Source organism: Lepidochelys kempii, chromosome 6, assembly GCF_965140285.1.
Source record: "Lepidochelys kempii isolate rLepKem1 chromosome 6, rLepKem1.hap1, whole genome shotgun sequence".
Classification (NCBI taxonomy): domain Eukaryota; kingdom Metazoa; phylum Chordata; order Testudines; family Cheloniidae; genus Lepidochelys; species Lepidochelys kempii.
In genome coordinates this window covers 110,557,878-110,580,993 of record NC_136385.1, presented here as the reverse complement: position 1 = coordinate 110,580,993, position 23,116 = coordinate 110,557,878, and the positions used below count along the sequence as shown (strand labels likewise).

The 23,116-nt window shown below is 38.3% G+C and overlaps 1 protein-coding gene across 3 annotated transcripts in view; it reads right to left on the bottom strand.

Annotated features, from left to right (window-relative positions):
• The window catches only part of WDR25 (WD repeat domain 25), a 115,757-nt gene that overhangs the window by 7,017 nt on the left and 85,624 nt on the right, over positions 1 to 23,116 (bottom strand). For all 3 annotated transcript variants that reach the window (XM_073349648.1, XM_073349650.1, XM_073349649.2), the window contains one exon: positions 16,014 to 16,144. In XM_073349648.1, the coding sequence (XP_073205749.1) occupies positions 16,014 to 16,144 (131 nt within the window). The remainder of the gene's footprint in view (positions 1 to 16,013; positions 16,145 to 23,116) is intronic.

The following is a 23,116-nucleotide window of genomic DNA, read 5'->3' as shown; positions in this document are numbered from 1 at the left end:
TCTCAAGCTGGCCCAACCACGCCCTCTTCCAAGAAGCAGTGTCTGTGACTCCACCTACCAACTACCATATATGGTAGCCAGGGAGTTCACAGCTGGCATCGAAAGAAACAGTGCCTTCCAAGGAACAGGTTGAACTGCTCCCCAAATAAGTGATTTCTGTGGAGACTGATGAGTCCTGTGGAGACAGTGAGGCTGACAGCTGTCAGTTAAGACAAGGAAATAACCCACTGGGGTAAAAATACTCCGGGTCCCCTCCTTCCACCCTTCTCCCTTTTGATTCCCTGGGACCAACTGTTGTGAAGGTTAGTCAGTCCAGTGCAGAACCAGTATACATGGAAGTGAACAGCTCCTATGACCTTTAGTGCATCTTGACATAGGCCCACAATTTGATCCACAGTATTAAAACAAAAAAAATGAGGAGTACTTGTGGCACCTTAGAGACTAACAAATTTATTTGGGCATAAGCTTTTGTGGGCTAAAACCTACAAGTGAAACCCTCGTATTTTCTGCTGATACAGACTAACACAGCTACCACTCTGAAATCTGTCACCATGCAAAGTATTAAAACAGGAATTATTCTCAATCCATTGGTGGGACATAGACTGGTGTCTACCTCACACCAATAATACTGTGTATATATGTAGCTAAACTGTTTTAAATGTGTTACATATGCCCAAAGGCTGCTGCTGCTATGAGAGTGTAATGAATTTCTACACAAGCAAACATCATGGATTGTGTGATCAGAGCACTATTTTGTACTGAAACCCACAGAAAAAATTATTTAAAAAATCCAATACGACAGTACTATTTCCAGAGTTCTTGGATATGATGCATGAGAGACCTAATTTAAATGAAAATGGATTTATGAGAAACAAAGGGATACCTTTTTAATTGCTCTTGGGAACTTTATGCGCAACTCTGAGGGCAGTGCACAGAAGAGTTATCCTAAGCCTTTAACCTCCACTGGTCTCATGCTACTGTTCCTTGCTCGTTTCTGAAAGGTATGTGGTAGACTCTAGATGAATAGTCCCATTGCTCTGGAGTAAGACTTTCATTCAAAGGTCCTCAATCCAACAGCACAGCAGCTTGAAGACTACTTACTTCATAGTAAGAAAGGAAATACCTGTATCTTTCAGAACTGCGGCAACTGAACTGAAAAGTAAAATATACCTTGAAAAAATAATTACAACACTGATTATGTTCTGTGAGGAAAGAAATATATCAGGAGCCATGCTATGCATCTGTGGGATATGGAATTGATTTTCCATTTACAGAAAGATTGTTTTTTCTCACTTCCAAGACAAAATCTATATCAAAGAAGTCCAATAGTTAGTTATTGCATAATTTTGTTAATCTTCAAATTTTTCAGCTTATCTTAGCTATCTAGAAACAATTTCTGACCGTAATGACAGTCAGTGGGATAGTTTGCCTATGAGGTAGTTAAGGCAAACTCATTAGAGGTGCTCCAGCAGAAATGAGAAGCACAGTAAAGGTATCTAAAAACCTGTCTCCAGCTGCAGGGAAGTTTTGTAGAGTCAGAAACCTACAAAAAATACTCCATTACAATGCATTACTCCTATATGCCACCTCTCTCTTGCTTTTTCATACCATTATAATGCATTGGTATGAAAAGCAAGAGAGGTGATATATGGAATTAGCCATCAAGTGTGAAACAGTTGGACTCTATGGTACCACAGGTTTGAATCCAGGCAAGGTCTCCTCAACTCCTTCTCCTTCTGTGGCTAAGTTGAACACTGTGGGTGGCTCTTTCATTGAGGTCTAGGTCTGCTCTTTGTTGACCTTAAAGATATGTGGTACTGTTCACAAGGGTTTGCTGCTGTGTCTTTGCCCAAATTTTCCCTCCTTCACTCTTGAACTGGTTGGCTGATTGAAATGAACAATATAAATGTAAATGTATAATTTAAAAACTGAAAAACATAATGTAGAATCCTTTGTGCTAATACAAGGAGTTGGACTAGATGGCCCAGGGAGGCGCCTTCCAATCCTATCAGCTGTGAAAATCTGCTATGACCCATTAACCATATTTATGGCTTATTAAAAACAATTTCAAAAACTACTATAGAATAATATTAGGGGGCTGACTCATAAAACCAAGGAAATTCAGAATGAAGGATGGAATGGGTCTCAAAACAAAGGAAAGCAGTTTCCACGGTATGCATCCGATGAAGTGAGCTGTAGCTCACGAAAGCTCATGCTCAAATAAATTGGTTAGTCTCTAAGGTGCCACAAGTACTCCTTTTCTTTTTGCGAATACAGACTAACACGGCTGTTACTCTAAAACAAAGGAAGTATCTTATTTCATTCTTAACTAATCCCACTAAACCTCTGAGTCAAGAATACAGTTAGACATAAAGCAACTAAAGCAGATTTTGAGTAAGATCCTTACTGTCATCTTAACTTTGAATATTTTTGTAATAATAGACAGCGAAACTACTGCCCTGACTGCTCAGAGAATGATGCCCCAACTGAAAATTTAGAATGACAGCAGTGACTCAACTGATTAGCCCCTGTATTGCTCCCAGATGGTGTAGGTCAACCAACACACATGCTCTGTTTCCTTTGATATTGAACATCTAAAAACAAGGATTTTAAAATGTTCGAAAATAATGTGATGAGTATTAATCAAGTCCTCCAGCTAAACCATCTCTGACCACATTTTAAACAAAATGGTGAAAATCAAGTATACCCAGAATAAAACTGCCTCCACCCGAAAAACTATGAGACTGCCTGGATACTTGTCATCTCATTACATACAGATATGTGAGCAGTTACTCCAATTGTTCACATGCTTTGCCTGTCTCATCAGTTTGGAAATGTAATGCTTGCAATCAGTTGTAGACCCTTGGTCATGCAGGTAGTGCCCACACATTGTAATAAAATCAACAAGATATAAGCCTGAAGTCTGCGAAATTTACATAATTTTCAGCAATCCGCTTGCCTTTTTAGATGGCAAAAAAGTAAGAGTGTTCCCTTCAAACTTAAATTTCTAGGAATCTTGCACAATAGAAAAAACAATTAGACTTTTTAAAGCCCGAAGTGATAATTGTATATATAGCCTTTGCTTTATAATTCTGTGAAAACTATACCTGCATAACTCTGTACAGTGTTACAAAGGAAGGTAAACTGTTAGGAGTAAAAAAAGAAACAAACCATTTTTCAGAACTCCTATATACTATAGCTGTCTTTTGAATGAGAAATGATAAATATAAGGAATCTCAAGGGCTTGCAGCAAAACTTGGAATAATTTAAACTAAGGGAAAATCATGTAACAGAAAAATCAAGATGCTATTAATGCAAAAGGGGCGCTCTAACATCCAGATAGAACAGGAAATGGATGAGATGGTTACCTAGCAACAGGAATCATTAAAGAGGAGTCAAATTCTAACCATGACAGTTGGAAAGATCAGAGGATGGAGATGCACAAAACAGAGACATGGAAGGAGAGAGGCTGCATGGAAGGGCAAAGGCTAATGCAGTGTAGAAGGGGACAATGAATGAAAATCTTAAATAGTAATCCAAAGAGGCAGTTTTCTATATTTTTTTAAAGTGTTTTAGGCTTAAATTCAAATACATTTCGGTCCTCAGCAACGCAATGTTTGTTTGAAGCCTTTGTAATGTACATATATACATATTTACACAGAACATAAGTACAGCATACTCCAGAGGAGCCACATGGAATTTTCTTTACATACTTTTTGGGACTCATACAGTAAGATAGCATCACTTTAATGATGAGAACGGTCAAAAAGTGGGCAAATAATTAAAATGCACATATTTGTAAATCTAGGCAAAAATTAGTTTACACTCCTATTAATTAATTGTTAATCAGTTTTTACATGTTCATTGGTGAATGTTAAAAATAGATGCATCTGTATGTTGCTTAATGACAAATGCTATTTGATATCTCCTGTTTTACATGGCTCTTCAAACTGGATTTGCAAAAGCAAAATCTCTTGCTACAGAGCTAACTTCTTCTCCAGCGTTGTAATCTTAGGTATCTGCTTCAGAAAGAAACAGAGCAATTGCCATATTGCTTTTGTCTGTCAATTTATTTTGAAGTGGACACATATTTTCTATTTGACCCTTTTATCTTTTAACTTCTATTCTATATAGAATAATCCACAAAAGCACTACATTGTGTATCAGCTATGATTGATCTATACATAACATACATAATGGAAAGCTACAAAAGGAAAGAGATGAAAAATTAAGGTATCTAACAATACATACCTTCTCTCTTCCCAGAGGGACACACCTCACCATTAAAACAATCACCATAAACCATATACCACCACCTTAAGTGTGCCCTGCTAAAATTGTCTGTGTTTCAGCTCCCTTTCCCAACTCATCATGCTACTGCTGCAAACAGACCAGATTTTCCCCTCCTCTCCACACTGTTCTGGGAAATCACATTCATTCATCTTTGAGGACAAATGCCATGCCAAAATTCATTCCCCAGGAACTCTCTCCCACTCCTGTAATCTCCCCCAACATGCCCTATATCCGAGGCAGGGGGTAGTTGGCATAAGAGCAGGCTACACTGCTTTACATCAGCTGGGAGCTTTCCTATGGCAGGGGAATTCTCGGTTGACCAGTCAGGGCCAGTTTCAACTATTTTAAATGGCTTGAACAATAAATTGTGGTCAGAAAAGGGGGAGGCAATCTGGATTTACATCTCACTGAGCAACAGGTTAGTGCCTCACATCAAAATGATTTCACTTACTAACACAGAGAAAGGACATTACCCTCTTCACCCAGATTAAAAAATATCAAACCAAAAAGTGAAATTATGAAATATAGGATATAGTAATATACAAAATATGCATGTAATTTTTTATAAGACAGACTACAAAGACAAATGTAATAAAAAGCTGCTTTTTTACTTTAAGAAGTGTTGTTCAATCACTAGAACCAATGAAGTAATATTTTGGTTTGTAATTGGGATCAAGGTATATATACATTTCAATTTCATTTTGCAAACATCTTTTGCAAAAATAAATAACTGTAATATCATTGCTATGATGAGCACTCATAATTAAACTTGTTTTGTTCTAATTTAGACCATTAATTTATGACATGCTCAAGGATGCCAGTTTAGGCAAAATAACGAGGAGTCCGGTGGCACCTTAAAGACTAACAGATTTATTTGGGCATAAGCTTTTGTGGCTGAGAAGTGGGCTTTTTACCCACAAAAGCTTATGCCCAAATAATGTTAGTCTTTAAGGTGCCAACGGACACCCCATTGTTTAGGCAAAATGTCAGTTAGCCTACCCTACTATGTGTCATTTGTTAATTAAAGCTTTTGCTGCTTTTCCATGTGCAGGTTTATTATACACAAGCCTTTGAAAACGTACAGTCCACTAGCACAGTCTCAACATTTCCGGATAAAAGAGAGCTGCATTCAAAGGCAGTCATAATGGCTTCTGATGTCAACAAAATCTAGCATAATGAAAATCCTTTACAAAGGCAGAGTTCAGGCATTCCTCAAGAAAAGTAATTTAAGCAAATGAAAGCAGTTTCCAATAGATTCTAATGGTCTTGGTAATATGAATAGCATTTAGTAAAGCTAAATTTAAGAGTCTTATTTTTGTACTGATGGTCCATAGCATTTCTTTGCATGAAGTACAGGCAGTGTATGACATATAATGATATTTGATTTTTTAAAAGCCCAAGCCTCAAGTAAAGTGAACTGCATGTCATGCCCCACACCTTGGCCCCAGAGTGACCACCACAGCGTACGTGCATTTCACATTCATAAAGTCTTATTACTCAGGATTTATGTAAGCGATGAGGAAGAAGAATGGTTCTGTGGTTAAGTCATTGTTCTTAGGAGAGATCTGGGTTCAAATCCTAGCACTACCACAGCCTCCTTGGGTGAGTCACTTAAGGATTAATCTCTCTGTTCCTCAATTCACCACTTGTAAAAAAGGGAAATTAGTTTTTTCAACTCTTTGTTTTGTCCATTTAGACTGTAAGCAGTTTGGGGAAATGACTGTTTTTAATTAGTGTTTGTATATTGCCCAGCACAATGTGGCCCTAATCTCAGTTGAGACTTCTAGATGCTGCACTCATACAAACAAGAAACTGCATTTCAGCATAAAAGAAAGTTAAATTGCACAGTATAGGCGCGTTTGTGTCAAATGATTAAGTATAAATGAAATGCTACCTCAGTACATTTTAAATGATATATTCTCATAATGTGAAATGTTTCATTTCAATCATATGCTAGACCAACATTAAATTTTCCTATGTTTTGTTGTGACTGCAAAACCCTATTTGCCTTATTAACCTTTCATCACATTTAAGACCAGAATGGAGCACTTTATAAGAGCAAATGAACAAATGACAAATCCATTTATTTTTCTGTTCTCAATCGAACGCATTTTAATGGCGATTTTAATTACTGAAACAGATGGTAATGTCACGGACAGAAAGGTCAGAAACTCCATAGCTTTATCTTCCACAAAAATATGTTCCTTTGGGTTAGAGTACGACACCATGAACCCAGGGTGGGTTTTCCTGTATGCCACTGAAGATACATTATTTTCTCTTTTCTGTTCTGATCACTCTTTGCTGCTGTTCTTAATTCTCTTCTGTTTTGAAAGACAAAATCTTGACTACTGAGGCATTTTAAAAAATATGCAGATGTTGATAAAATGTTGAATGCTTAATCTGGCATTCACCATGAAATGTTTCAAGGTTACAGAGACAAAGAAAAAATGGATAAACTTCAAGTTGGTTGAGACACTATAAAGATCCTGAAATGGCATGTTTTAAGCACTGTCTTTGGAAAGGCTAATGAAACTGGGGGAGAAAGAAAATTTTTATTTCCCTGTTAATGATGCATTACAGAATGCTGTAACCTTCGGAGGACCCATTAAGCAACATTTCATTATGCATTTTTACAAGTTATATCTTAAGACGTTAATAACTAAGGGCTTGTTTACACAAGGAGTTATTCAGGAACAGCTACTGAATAACTCCATATGTAGACAAGCCCTAAGATTCTGATCCGGCAAGCTACTCCACCATATTTGCCCTCCCTTTTCCTAGTAAACAGTTCAGTGCTGTGCAGGCACCTTTTGTACCCAATACAAACATGTATTTTCATATGCAGAAAGGATCACTGGGTACATTAAGACACTTATACACAAATACTACTATGGATTAGCAAATGCCCCTGCTTCATCTTCCTTTGAAGATCTTACCCACAGAATCAGTAAGGATTTATGTCACTGAAAGAGGAATAATCTTTGGATTTCCCCCCCCAAAGTATCACATAAATAAAAGTAAGTACAAACATCTCTACCAGTTTATACAGGCTCCTAACTACACACTTCTTAAAATGAATATGGTTCATCATAAAGCAATTGTACAAGAATGTTTCCAAGGAAACTGCACTGCATTTGCACATTATAAATTTATTACCTTTTAACAGTCCTTTAATGAGATTCAAACACTGAGAACTGTAATAACAATATGCTATGAATAATCTCTCTCTCTTGCACATATAGCTATAGATTATTTGACTTAAGCTTCAAAAGTGTAACTATGTATCATTTTATAGAAGCAAAGACTAAAGAAATAGAAAAGAAAAGCTCTATTGTTATTTCGTCCATACCTGTGCTAATGGGGAATTGTTCCCATTGTTCCATAGATTTTCTAGTATTGTGTTCAGTCTAGTTTTAAAAGTCCCAAACATTACTGATTCCACCATCTCTCTATAGAGACTATTCTACAGCCTAGAACATTTTACCATCAGAAAGAGTTTTTGAATTATATATTTCAACCTAAATATTCCCTCTGAATTTCATCCCTTTAACTCTAGTTACGCTCCTATATACTGTAAGAACATGAGGATATATACATTATACAAAATGCAGGGCTAGATTATGACTAGTGCTTATGTGGCCATGCAGGGAAGTGGGACTGATGAAGGATTCCACCTCATCATTGCAAGGCTGGATAAAGCTTGGCTGGTGTTGTGGGAGCATGAAGGCTCTATACCAGATACCACGCAGTTGCTCCCAGAGGAATGTAAGTAGACAAAGCCAAGGCACTAACCCACATTCACAGACTATGTGTACACTTAAGGCAGCGTATAGAGTACAGACACTACACGCCACCTGGCATGGGTATAAAGAGCAGTACAGATGGTGAAGAATGGCTTAGGCAAGCAGAATAAAGGGATGCCATAACCTTTAAGGTATGTACTGTACATGGCTCTCTACATGCCCCAGGCAGTGCCTTCCACATTTACACTGCTATTTTTAGCAGTGTAGTGTCCCCAATGCTTCCCTGCTGCTGAAGCCTTTCCTCTCTACCCCCCACTGCCAGAGCCTTTCACTGCAATGCATAGCTACACACCACAGTGTGAACTCAGGCTGCTTTTCATTGCAGTGTGTTGCTGCATGTACCCTACATGCCACCACAAGTGTGGGCGATAGAGTTGCCAACTCTGACTGAAGCTATTCCAGGAGGTTTTTTTTTCCCAACATGGCAATGTCATTTTCTTAAAAAATCCTATTAAAATCTCATGGATTGCTTTCAATAGTCACCAGGAGATGGATGCCGACTCTGGGAGACTCCAGGCCAATCCTGGAGGGTTGGCAACCCTAGTGGACAAGGCCACACACTAGTCAGCAGAGTTGGTTGGCAACATTAGGGGGAAATATGCTACACCTTTTAAATGAATGTAACAAATTATTCCACTTCCTATGGAGCCAGGGAGCCCTGAAAGAACTCTGACTTTCTGACCCCGCGATGGTGCACTGATACACCATCATAGTTAGGGACTCAATGCAAGCTATCCCACAATTGTTAAGTAATTCAATTGACCTATTAACTATATGAGGCTTCTCACAAATTCACTGAATTTCAGTTTACTTAAGAGAACTTCAGAATTCTTATAAATGTGCCACTGTGGCACTTCCCAGAGTACCCAGGGTTGTGAGGTAATTTCGCTATCACTTCCCTTTAGCATAAGGAAGCCTTGTCTGTGTCCGCCATGGGTCAACTCCACAACTCCTCCAGCCGTGGGCAACAGAAGCCTACGCGGGCCTTGCTCTCTCTCTCTACAGGTTAGTGATAGGCACACTCCAGCCCCTGAGCCCTCCGACCGTCTCTCTGGAGTGTCCAGCCACGATCCACTGGACATTCACAGTATTCACAGAGTCACTGCTTCAAAAGAGGCAATACACCCCAGCTGAGCAGTTTCACCTCAGATCACCATTCTGCTTGACACACAGCACTTAGATATGTTTATAGTGCAAAAAACTAAACATTTATTTAACAAACTATAGAGATTCAAGTTGTAAGTAGAAGAATTATTGGAAACAAATGGTTACATATACAATAAAATCATAACACTCAATCTAGAAACTCAACTTACTTAACTTGATACTTTCATGTCTTATAGAGCAACGCTCACCTAAAGTCCTTCCAGTGTTTTACAGCCAAGCTTAGCTGGGATGTTCTGTTCATGAGACAAGTCACACTGTCAGCTTGCCTCCTCAGTGAAATATCCTGGATGTCTGTTTGCAACCCCAGATATATCAGAACAATCTATTGTTCTTATGAATAAACAGGGCGCCTCCCTGCCAGTTGTTCTTTTCCTGTGTACGCCTTTGTAGATTTTGCAATCTCTTAATCAGCATCTGGCTCAGTATGCAAATAGGCATACATTGTGAGGCACACAATTCACAATGGCCATACAGAAAGATAAACATTTCTTAGAATTTAAAGATAAGGGAGAAATTACAGAAAACAAAATAGAGACAGCAGGTAAATGCAAAATATCTTTTATTGGACCAACTTCTGTTGGTAAGCGAAACAAGTCTCTCTCACTAACAGAAATTGATCAAATAAAAGATATTATCTCACCCACCTTGTCTCTCTAATATCCTCGGACCGATACAGCTACAACTACACTGCAGAAAACAAAATACAGTTATTTGATAATTCTTACAAAGTTTAAACAAATACACTTGCACTTACTTGGGCCCAGGGAAGTTCTTGGAGCATTGTTTAGGAATTACTTCTTGGGATTAAGAAGTGACTTCCTGACTCTACAACAAGTGTGTAGCTTTTGCTTAGAGGTGGGTGGGGATTCTCCTACCTGACAACGTATAAAGTTGTTGTTACTTATCAAGTGAAACCAATGTGTGTAAATAAATTCCTCAGCTCAGTCTGACCGTTCACAATGGCTGGTCTCTCGAGATAGGTGGAAACTTCAGCTCAGTTGAAAGTAGTGTTAGTTGAAAGTGGTATTACAGCTCTAGTGTTGTTCTGATATTATCACTGTGTTCCCTCAGGAACCTAAAAGAAAAAGATTTAACCCAGCTGTGAGAAGTCTGCTGTTGAGAATAAAAGGGGCCCTTGGAGCCGAGCCAAAGTACCCAGGTCTCACTCCCTTATTCTATCCAGGCGTTTCCTGCCTGTGAGATGGATCAGTGATGATATCAAGTTTTAGTCAGAGTAAATAGGTGGACCACTGAACATCGAGTATGCTTCCTATAAGGAGATGAGGCAATCCAACTGGCATGTGAGCTGGGCTTCTTGAATCGCCTTTTCATAGCCAAGTAAAGAAACAGGAAGCCTAATGGTTTTATATTTTAAATTCTCTTTGGATTACTGTATGTTTGTGGGGGAGAGGGGGTTTCTGGACCTTCTGTTCTGGCAGCTTCAGCTCTGAGGTCTTTGCAAAGCTCCTGTGTTGCCTGTGACATGATGTTCATCCCACGCTAGCCCAAAAAGGGTTAGTCTGGCTTAGAAGGGGTTACGTAACCTCTAGGTCACACCTGAAGGAGTATTAGGCTTGATAAGCAATCCCTGACTGAGGATGGAAGCAAGCTGAGCAGGAGCAGCCAGGGCTGGTACAAGGCCAAGCAGTGAGGGCAGAAGAAGGTTGCAGTATAGAAGCCTGTAGTCACTCTCTGGGCTTAGAGAGGGAAAAAGAGAAAACCCATGGGGACAGTAGAAGCTCTGGGATCCTGGCCCTGAGGGAAGGTCATACTCAGAGAAGTGGTGGAGAAGCAAGCTTGAGAGAGGTGGGGTAGGAAAAGGCTCAGAGAAACAGCAGCAAGGTTTGAGACAGTGCAGACCTTGGCTGCTGATTTGAGGGTCCTGAGCTGGAACCGGGAATAATGGGCAGGCCTGGGTTCCCCTACTTGCCATTGGGGAAGTGGTGCAATCTAGGCAGTGAACTGGAAGACTTCCTGAGACAGTTTGAACAGAGAGACTCTGATACCCCGGGAAGGGAAAAACTATAGTGACCTGGCTGGAGGGCCAAGCAATAAAGAGGGAGTGATTCATTCCTGAGTCAGGAAGAGAAGGCACTGCCACTCCTGGAGCGTGAGATGAGTCTCACTGTGAGAGAGAGACAGAAAGGGGTGTCAGACCAGGCAGAGCTATTCCCCAGACAGAGCCACAAGGAGGCATCCCAGAAGTGAACAGAAAACTCCATGACGGGCCATTTCGTTCAGTGTGGTGTAGTCTTCTTGGCTGACAAAACACAGCTCTGTGTTCCTTCTGACATGGCAGCTCATTTTAAAAAATTAATCTTGAAATGTTCTAGTCTCCGTGTGAAGTCTTTATAAGTTCTCCGACGGTTTCATAGCCTTATTTAATCAGCCCATTATACAATTTATACAGTAATTTGAAAAATCGGTTCTTCATAGACAAAGCTTGGTTCAACACCAGCAGAATGAAATAGCTGTATACTAACTCTCTAACTTCTGCATCAGTACCTCTTTGTTCTTTCTTCACTATATGAGCTTGGATAACTAGCCTGTGCACTTCTGAGGTGTGTGTGTGTGTATACTTTACCATTAATGAAGCAGTAAACAAGCTGCTGCCTGCAGTCATGCAGTTCTCTATGAAACAGTGGTTGGCTCTACTTTGAAGATTTTCACTTTATGTTGCCTTTAAAACATATTAACTAAAGGCCAGATTTTGCCAGCCTTACTCATGTTGAGTAGTACCTTACCCTACACTCAAAATCAATAAGATGCCTTGTGGAGAAAGGTACTACTCAACATACACAAGAGCAGCAAAATCTGTCCTTCAGTGTTTCATATTTTTTTTGATATAGCGTAGATTTGACATTTTTGTTTCTAGTTAGCCAGCTTGATATCTATTGCTCCAGGTTTCAGTGTGTGAAAGACTGCAACAAACCTGTCATTATATATTACTACTTCTAAAACTTAATATATACCAAAAGACGAATTTTAATTCTTGGACAATTAATTAATAATAAATCATATTTAAAGCTATTCTCACAAAGGACAATCCCTTTGTCATATGTATTATACACCTATTTAGCTAATATTTTCCTCATAAATTGCTCTTCTCTGTACACCCTCCACTGTGTCAGTATTCTTCCTGTAATATGTTCCCAGAGCTCAACACAAAATTCCAGGTGCAGGAGTCAGATAAATTTCAGGTTGTGTTAAGAACATTCAAAATATGATGGCTATTTGGCCCAGGAAATGTAAGTTTAAGATGTGCAAATAAATGGAAAAGCCAGCACATTAAACACAAACAGTACGCTCTGAAGAATGACCACTAAAACTGAGCTTCCAATGTATAATATGGGTATTCTAGACTACAAATACTACAGTGGCACAGCTGTAGTTACATTGCTGTATCGCTGTAGTGTAGACACTTACAACAACAGAAGAGGTTTTTCTGTCACTGTAGTAAAACTACCTTTCTGAGAGGCAGTGGCTAGGTTGACAAAAGATTTCTTCTTGGAAAGGCTATCAGGGATGTAATGAAGGAAACGTTAAAAAAAAAAAAAATCATTTCTTCATCCACACAGCCATCAGCTGCTCCTTGAAGCTGAATGACAATTTGAAATACCTGAAGATACAATTTGAGGCAAAATAGGACCAAAGCTGCAGCAAATTTGTAAGACCAAGAATACCATGGAAAGATCTTATAATGAATGAAAATGAAAACTCTGTACAGATTTGCAGGACCTTTGCATCACAATTGTAACTAGGTGGGAAGAGGTTCCAGCCACCTATTTTAATTAAGACAAAATGGAACATATTATAATAGAACAAAAAGTGAAATACTAGGCAGGACACTTTATCCAATCTTGAATAAGATCATAAGAGTACAAGACAGAAAAGAAAATGAGAGTATGCTTACTGTCTCACATGAATAATAAAGAAGCTAATATATGTGAAAAGGAATCTGTATTGAAATATCAAATGTTATGGGGCAGGATTTATTAAATATTAATAATTCATGTTTAATCAACAGACTGTTTTATGGCAAACTGGCACTTTGAAAAGTAACTGGAGGCTTTGCAACAATGATGCTTATATTTGTATTTATTAGACATTAGATATTATGCTACAAGTGGAAGCTCATAGTTAAGGCTACGATTTAGTCATGGGTTCTTTAGTACATGACTTGTACTAAATACCCCTGACTAAATCTTAGCTGGGGGCTGGGAGGGTGTGCTGCTCCGGGGGAGCACTGCTGTGGGGGGGGGCAACCAAGCAGTGGCTACTCCAGCCACCCCCAGGGCCACCCATCCACCATTGCTCCCACCCATTCATCATTGCTCAGGCAGTCCCTGGAGCCAGCCGCACCAGTCACTGCTCAGGCGGTCCCCAGGGCCAGCTGCCCGAAGCCCTCAAGCACTGGCCGGTGCAGCTGGCCCTGGGGCCACTTCAGCAGCACTGGTGTGGCTGGCTGTGGAGCCGCCCAAGCAGCTGGCTGCAGAGACGCTCCAGCAGCGGCCAGTGTGGCTGTCCCTGGGGCCAGCTGCTTGGGCGGCCCTGGGGTCAGCCACACTGGCCACTGCAGAAGTTACGGAGGTTGTGGAAAGTCACGGAATCCATGACTTCCGTGACCTCCGTGACCGACATGGAGCCCTACTCATTGTCAATCAAAAACACAGAGCTCGTCCCTGATTTTTCCTCTCTCAGACTGCTCATGGCACCATTCAGTTGTGATTAATCAAGACATCACCCAGTACATACATTCTTCCCTAATTCAAAGCACTACATTTAAAAATCAATAGGAAAGAGAAGAAACTATGACGGTCCACTCTGGGACCGTTGCACGAATAGGACTGTAAACTACAGATTGCTGTTTTTTAATCAATGACAATAAACATAAAGCTTAGGTTTTAAAACAAACATTCCAACAGGAAGCTCAATATCCATTTCTGACCCATGCCACTCCTTACACTTTCAACACTGATTATCTGCTGCATGTTCCAAGTTAAAATGAGATATTTTTAACAAATTGCTTATTCAGGTGCCTTCCAGACTGAAGAACTTCCACACATATCTAATGAAGTCTCAGAGAACAAAGCAGATAAACATATCTGAAAACAGTGCTTGTTAGGAGCAGGTGTAGACAAGTTCCTTTGTCCTGGTGTGCCTCTGAGCCTAAAACCTGAATGCCAATTTTTAAAATGCTTTACAACAGTTAATTTCCCTTTTTACAATAAACTAATGATTTCTGGGAACTGGATTACTGCCTGTTAACATGGTGGGAGAGTAATATTATCTCTTAATTACAGCCAGACTACTAAAAAAAAGGTGTGCACAAAATCTCTCACAATTATTATGGTTTGCCTCGGGATCAGTCTATGAAGAGTACTAATTCTTAGCTCTTCATTGTTCAACACGTTACTTAAAATAGCTTCTAAACATGAAACTCCAGTACTGGTGAAAAAAAAATATGGTCAGCTATTGACACAGAAATACATCATTCAGCTATTGTGAACTTCATGGTATCCAGTATTGTGGGCTGTAAAATGTGCTGCCTGTTAGGAAATCAGACATTAAGTGAGACCAAAGGACTTCAGAACTTGTACTTAGAAACATCACAGTGGGAATATTCTCAGCCTCCAAGGAAAAGCTCATACTGCAAGGCTCTTGAGCACTCTTGGGTTGTAAGGTGGAATTCAAATGAGAACAAGCATTGGTCCAGGTGCACATGAACACCTCCTGACCCACTTGATGATGTCTCACAGTTTGAGTCAGTGTATGGAAGAGTTAAAAGAGCCCCATTGGTTACGTAGGCAGTGAAAACATAAATATTGCCTGAATCCCACAACAGAGACATCAGAATATAAATTTCAAATGACAGAAAAACTCAACTATTGATCTGTTAGTAATTTACAGTGGTTAATTAAAATAAATGTTTTGACTTATGTGACCTCCGTGACAGACATTATATTTTTATTTATACATATAAAACGATTTCCATTGGTTCAAAAATTACTACCACCTTACCTTCAAACAAGCTGGTGACCCTGCTTAATTCAGTTGTACACTATCTACAGTGGTAGAAGTAAGAAATATCAGGTTAACTGTATACATAGTTTCCCTAACAGTGTTGCAAAGAGAGTAAAAAGGGTATCATTTAACTTCCAAATGGAGAGTCACTAGAGATGGGCACAAGGGACTATATCCCTTTCATGCTGCACAGAAATGTCAACTTCGGGTACATCCTAAATCCTAGGTGACTTGAATGACAATATGACACAGAAAATAGAGTTACGAACTTCATCAAAGATACTGACAGGAATATAGATTTTTGTAAATGATCTCACAACTCAAGAGAAAACAAAACAACTAAAAAAACTTAATAGGTATTACAGGCTATGATGGCAGCCTTTCCCTATGGTTACTAGTGAAAATGCATTACTCATTAATTTCTGACAGTTCAGCCTTCACATAGCCACTGTACTGTACAGTTCTCAGAACAAGAAAAGACTCTTTTAAAGAAATGCTTTTTAAACATATGATTTTGCTCAAGACGGAGCACGAACACTGACTTATTGTTCCCTTTTAACATACAGCAAGAATGAGTGACAAAAACATGCTCTTATTTTCCAATAATCCCATACCCCTCCAAAACAAAGTTTGATTAGCTACCCAACTCGCTACCCTGCAGAATGCATCTATATTAGACAAGTTAAAATAATCTGACGAACAAGGAATGAATCAGACATCTGTTACCTTACAATTCCTTATATCCCAGGCTTTAACTTCTGGGCTGAATCCTCCACAAATAAAAATATTAGGCTCAGAAAGGTGAAACTTCAGTGTGCTGATCCTAAATTCATTGTTGCTGCTAAATACCTGTGTCCCTAAAATACAAAGAAAACAACAGGGTTAAAATTTGAACATGAATAATACTTTCATTAAATAGAATATTGCATTTTTATATAGCAAATAAATATTAAAATAAAATGTAGGTTGCCAAAAGTCAATATGTAAATGGTAGCATAAACATGTGGGATTGTTTTGCCTTACTGAAAAAATCTGGAATTGAATTAACTTTATTCCATTTAGGTGAAATTCATCCTATTCCTGGCCTGCTACGCCATTTGCTGGGCAGTGCCCTTGCACAGACAAGAACAGGGCAGAGTGGATATGCAGAGAGACTTCTGAGTTACTTGCACACTGTGAATGGGGGTTCGACAAAGGTCCCAGTTAGGATAGCATGCAGGAGTTACATATGCAGATCCCACGGATGGGTACTCCTGTGCAGAGGAGCTGTGCTAGTTATTCCAGCAGCTAGAGAAGGGGCTGAATTGAAACCCAGTGGCCTGCATGCATGTTGCAGGGAGTGGAATTCCATCTGACCAGCCACATACATTTTCGCTTGGATTTTGCTTGCTTGGATTTTGTGGAGGAGCGGTGAATTTTGCCCTTACAACAGAAAATAATTTGCATATTCTCATTCTAAGGCAATATCTGTTCCCATGGATACGCTGTTCTCTAAATTTAATTGTGTATGATAATCTTCAAAGGATCCTGTGGCTTAATAGTAATTGGCTTGCAAACAACACTTCCAAATTATATGATTCATAAATTAATACCACAGGAAATTCAGCTACATGAATTTGTAGGTTTTATCTTCAGTTCATTGCTGTTATACTTATCAAATTTATAATGTACATTCACTACAATACTATTCTGAAATAGCAACATATTCTAAGCTAAATGCATTTAAGTTTTCACAATTTCACATTTTATATTCTATTGTATTACACATGGTATCTGCATTCAAGAATATATAACAACCACATACATTGAGAATATATTATATGGTGTGCACTAACATAAGAACAGCCATACTGAGTCAGAACCCATACAGGGTCCATTCAGCCCAGCATCCTGTCCTCTGACAGTGCCTGGTGTTAGATACTTCAGAAGGAATGAACACAACCGGGCAATTATCAAGTGATCCATCTACTGCTGTCCAGTCCCAGCTACTGGCAATCAGAGGTTTAGGGACACCCAGAGCATGGGGTTGTGTCCCTGACCATCTTGGCTAATAGCCAAGCTATCCTCCATGAACCTATCTAATTCTTTTTTGAACCCAGGTATACTTTTGGCCTTCACAACATCTCCTGGCAATGAGTTCCACAGGTTGACTGTACATTATATCAAGACGTTTCATTGGGTGACGCCTGGAACTTGTGTTACATGAAGGAATAAATAACACTTCCTTATTCACTTTCTCCACACCAGTCATGATTTTATAGCTCTCTATCATACCCCCCTTAGTCGTCTCTCTTTCTAAGCTGAACAGTCCCAGTCTTTTTACTCTCGCCTCATACAGAAGCTGTTCCATACCCCTCATCATTTTTGTTGCCCTTCTCTGTACTTTTTCCTATTCTAATGTATCTTTTTTGAGATGGGGTGACCAGAACTTCACCCAGTATTCAAGGTGGGGGCATACCATGGATTTATATACTGACATTATGGTATTTTCCATCCTCTTATCTATCCCTTTTCTAATGATTCCTAACATTCTGGTAGCTTTTTTGACTGCACTGCACATTGACCAGATGTTTCCATGATAACTACAATATCTCTTTCTTGAGCAGTAACAGCTAATTTAGACCCCGTCATTGTGTATGTACAGTTGGGTTTATGTTTTCCAGTGTGCATTACTTTGCACTTATCAACATTGAATTTTATCTGCCATTTTGTTGCCCAGTCACCCAGGTTTGAGAGATCCCTTTGTAACTCTTCACAGTCAACTTTGGCTTTAACTATGAGTAGTTTTGTATTGTCTGTAAACTTTGCCACTTCACTGTTTTCACACTTTACCAGATCACTGAGTAAGTCAAGGGCCCCTGTGCACCTTAAAATATGATGAGGACACCTTAAAAATGTGCATCTCACCAGTTGTACAGCAAATCGGACTTTCAGACAAATTATCTTTAATAATGAACAATTTTTTGTTCTATAAAAATTCATGATGTGAACACTTTTTTGCTATTAGGTTGAAAGTAAAAATGTAATAAATTTTCACACTACTTTCTTCACTCTGGAGCTGATCTGGTTGGTTTTGACATAGGAATTGATCCTGACCCCCTCATTGGATTAGCCAATTTTACATGATAATTAGGTTTTACAAGAAGCCATTCTGAGTCACTTTCTGAAAAAGAGTGAGATTTCATTACACATGCTCACTCAGAGCCAGAGCAGAAAAGCAGAAAAAAACAAAACAGTGCAAAACAAAATGTGCTGCTCCCTGCTGCAGCTGCGGGGGTTGGATGGCTGCATATTGTTGCCTGACAGATTGTCAATTCAAAATTTGTAAGGGCTCCTGCAAACACTGACAGGGAGAGCATCCATCCTACAAAAGTTTTTTTAAAATAAAATAAAATAAAATAAAATAAAATAAAATAAAATAAAATAAAATAAAGAATGGGTGGTTAGCAGGCCAGCAGTCCTTCCTTCCAAAGTTACATGCCACCTCTAGTGGCTTTTTCTCCTGGGAACCTGCAATAGTCCCATGGACAGGAGAAGGAAAAGAAGAGATACTCATAAGTAAGGAGGACAGTAGCAGTACCAACAGGAGATTACTCTCATCTAGGCCATCATCTTGATCTAATAGCTGCTACGTCCCTCAGCTTGACCTTCTGCCTCGGAAGGATCTTGATTAGTGTGGAATCTTGAGTTCAGAACCTTCCAACACATGGGAAGAAAAATAGCTAGCTAACAACTCCGGTTAAATGTGCTGAATAAGAGTGGATCATTGTTGCTATAAAACAAATACACAATGATTTAATAATCAGATATCTAAAATGTTGTCAGATATAAAACACAAAGCAAATTATTAGACAACAAAAAAAGGAAAATAAGAAATTTATCTCAAAGTGGTTAAAAAGTGGGAAAAGTTGAATATGAACTTTTTTGTTAAACAAGAAGAGGAAACCTGCAAAATATTCACTTTATTAAGATATGTTTAAAACAAGAAACTAAATAAACAAAAAGAGTTGGGAATTTTTATTTAATTCTGTTCCATTTTACATGCAATTTTGTGTACTTTTTGCATAAATACAATAGGCAACTTAACTTTTGTTTTTGGAACATTTCACTCTAATTTTAAGAATAGGTTTTCGATTTGTGGTCAGTTATTTTGTGACTTCTAGCAACATCTTGTTAATTATATTTTAGAAGACTATGAAAATATAAAAATAAAATATACAATATTACAATGAAGGTTTCATATCTCATACCCAAAATGAGCAACTTCAGGGGGAAAAAGATATATAGTTCATTTCCATTCTTCCCAAGTCCAACTTTTACTAAATAATACACTACCTATATGGAGAAAAGTTGTCTTTTGTTAAACCAAATGCAGAAGGGTTTTTTTAATCTCCTTTGTTGATCCCTAACAAAGATATTTTGTCATTTGTTTCTTAGCTGAACTGGGACACAATTTCTGGTAATGTTCCACAGAGAAAACCTACATTCTTCTTTGAGATAAGGGCAAGCTTTATTGAGACTATTTCATCTACCTATACTAAACAGTTCACAAGTACAATTATTACAGTATTTTTATGACAAAGCAAATGCAGAGTTTGGAAGTCTCCTGCCTTTTTTAAAATAAAAGAAATATAAGCTGTTATTAAGATGAAGTTTCTTAGATTTAATAAGCAGCAAAATGGCTGTTTGTAAAATTCAAAAGGATTCTGCTTTTGAATAAATGAAATGTAAAGCATTTTTGTTCAAATATACTTTGAAGTGCAACAGTGGAGGAGATGGGGGAATATTCTGGAATATAGAAGTATTTCTTCCCAACTTTTCTTGTTCAAAATTGAGAGCATTAAAAATGAACTACCAATTTTCCTGCAAGAAATGAAATGTCTACACAGTAAGTAAAAGTAGGCTTTTGCAATAAGAAAATTGTTTTCTCATGTTATATATTGTCACATTGAGACCATGCAATGAATGTGTGTATAAAACTGCCTAGTGAAAGCTTAAAATATCTGTAGTACGTATTTCTGATTCTCCTAATTGCTTATACTCATTGGTGACTGGAAGGCTCAGGGCACTGGTAAAATGATACAAATGCTTCTAGGTCTCTAATTCATATCCAAAAAAGAATAGCAGTGACTGAAAGTGAAAGGAGCCTGATGGTTCTTTGACAAGCTATGTGAAATATGTTCATAGAAAGGCAGTGGCGTAGTCCTAAACTGCACTGTCCTCCTGCCAGCCTGACCCTCTAGCCCTGCCTCCACGCTGTTCTAACTCTACACTGCTTCGTATTCACATTAAAAAACAAACACTCCATCACAACTGGCACCCTTCTGGTAGTCTCAGTGGAGGCGCCAACAATGGAATAAACCAAGGAAACTGAACTGGCTTCTCTTCCCATGGGGATCTTCCATATCCAGGCTGAAGCACATTAGAAGAATAGTAAGGGGAAAGCTTGCACCACTAATATTTGCAGAAAAAGGATTTTAGTCTCCAAAACTGTTAAATATTTAACTATTGCTAAAACCAAAAAGTTTTAAAAAGTACTTCTGGGAAAAATATTGGTTGATTCGAAGAGAATGCAATAATGAGAATCTGAATTATAATAAACAATAATGTCCAAAATTTTCAATGAACTCAGCTCCCATTTTGACAACAAAATAAATGGTCTCTCATCTAATCTTATGCTTCACTACAAGCTGAGGTAGATAGGCTTTCCTCTTAAATTACTGGAATGGAACTGACCCAATTCACATCCTCTTAGACTGCCAAGATCCTCCCTCATGTCTGTAGATCTCTCAGTCTCGACTGCCATCTGACTTTTTTTTTCCTGTGTCAGGACAGTACCCTCCTCCCTTCCCTGTAGGAAACGAAATCCAATTATTATATTGCTCAATAGTTTATGGGCCCAGGTTTACAGATTCATAGATTATAAGGCGAGAAAGGATCCCTGTGATCACCTAGTCTGACCTGCTGTATAGCACAAACTATAGGACTTCCCTGAATTGATTTAGGGATCCTGGATGAAGGGAAAGCAGTGGATGTATTGTTTCTTGACTTTAGCAAAGCTAATTATTCCCAACATTCTGTTAGCTTTTTGGACTGCCGCTGCACATTGAGTGGATGTTTTCAGAGAACTCTCTTACATTCATGCTCCCACTGAGATCAATGGTAAAAGTCTCATTGCCTTTAGTGGGAGCAGAATTAGCCCGAGGCTCAGCATATTTGAAAAACCCACTTCTGGAGAGTTATTTCAAATGGCCATACTACATTGCTGAAGAATAGTTTAACATTTTTGGAAATACTTCCTAGGTAATGTGTCTTAGATTCTGTACATCTTTAAAATCCTGCCAAATGTGGACAAAGGCTTATCGTCCAGCTATCCATTTGGATTTAAATTATTAAAACTTTTTAACCTTTAAAATGAACCTAAAATTTTGAATATTGGATATGTTTTATAGTTTTTCCAGCTGAGGAGCTGGACACCCTTCAGAATAACTCCATGGTTTTCATCCTTTTTTTTCCACAAAGCACTTTACACACTTTGTATACAAAACTAATGAAAGGCAGTCACATCTCAAGTGGAGGGTGACAGATAAACAGTACTCAACAATGGCTGGGAGGAAAAAAAATTGTCAAGGACTCCTAGACAAAACCCTACTACTAAAAATCTTGTGGCTTCATTCTCAAAGGCGCAGAGTACCTTTTCAAAAATCACACTGCTGTTTCTTGAGGTATCATCTGAAAGATTCCTACACAGTAAACTGCACACTATTCTGTCTTCATAAGAAGATGGAGAGCTATATCAAGCCTGCTGGGATCATCACCTGTGACTTCTAAAACTGACACGCTTACGAATAAAAAATAAATAATAATAAACTATGTCAGCAGGACCACCAAGACAAGAAATCAATACTAGGTCCCCCACTTGGCAGTGCAAAGTATTACTACTGAGGGACTCTACATGGCTTTATAAAATAAAACAAGCAAAAAAAATCCATCAAATTTAAAGAACTACTTTAAGTCATCTATATTTTCCTTTAAAGCTAGATGTAATCTTAGTAGCACAAACCAGGGTATTAAGTGACCCAATGTATTTATGAGGGAGGTGCATATTAAATTAATGAGCTGTAATGTAATAGCTATGTTAGGCAATTTGAAGTGCACTTAGTAAATTCTCCCGAAGATCCTGGAGCAATGTCTCTGCCATAATATGAAGGACTGAATGGTATCCATGGCATGTAAATAATGTTATCTTTGCTAGAATTCTACATATGTGATTGCAGTATTCCTTTCATGACTTGTACTAATATATAAATATTCATTTATATATATATATATATATATATATATCTGTGCATAAACACACAGATATAGAAATGTAAAGAAAAACAGACATGACTAAAGTTTACTGAGCATATGAATTACATTAAAAATAATGGCCAGTAGTTTTAAAAGTGTATGAGGAGTAAATAATAAGTGATATATAGGAGCAGGCATATACTTCCTGCAAAGTTGTTTTAAAACTTTACTGCTTACTTTCTGGAAACATAACCTTTGATGCAGTCATAGAATATGTGGCTATATTTATGTAAATTATGAATGAACTCAACTGTTAAGGGGAGGAAAGAAAAGTAGATAGCAGCAAGGAATGATTGAATAACCAGAACATTTTCTCTAACTGATTCATAGAATATGTAAAGGTTTCACAAATGTGATATTATTAGTATAGCAAACAGAAGAGCTGCATTTTTATAATGAAAAATTATATCTAAAATAGGGCAGTGAAAAACAGCAATAAAGAACCTTTGAGATTTTGTAGATTTTGTATCTATTTT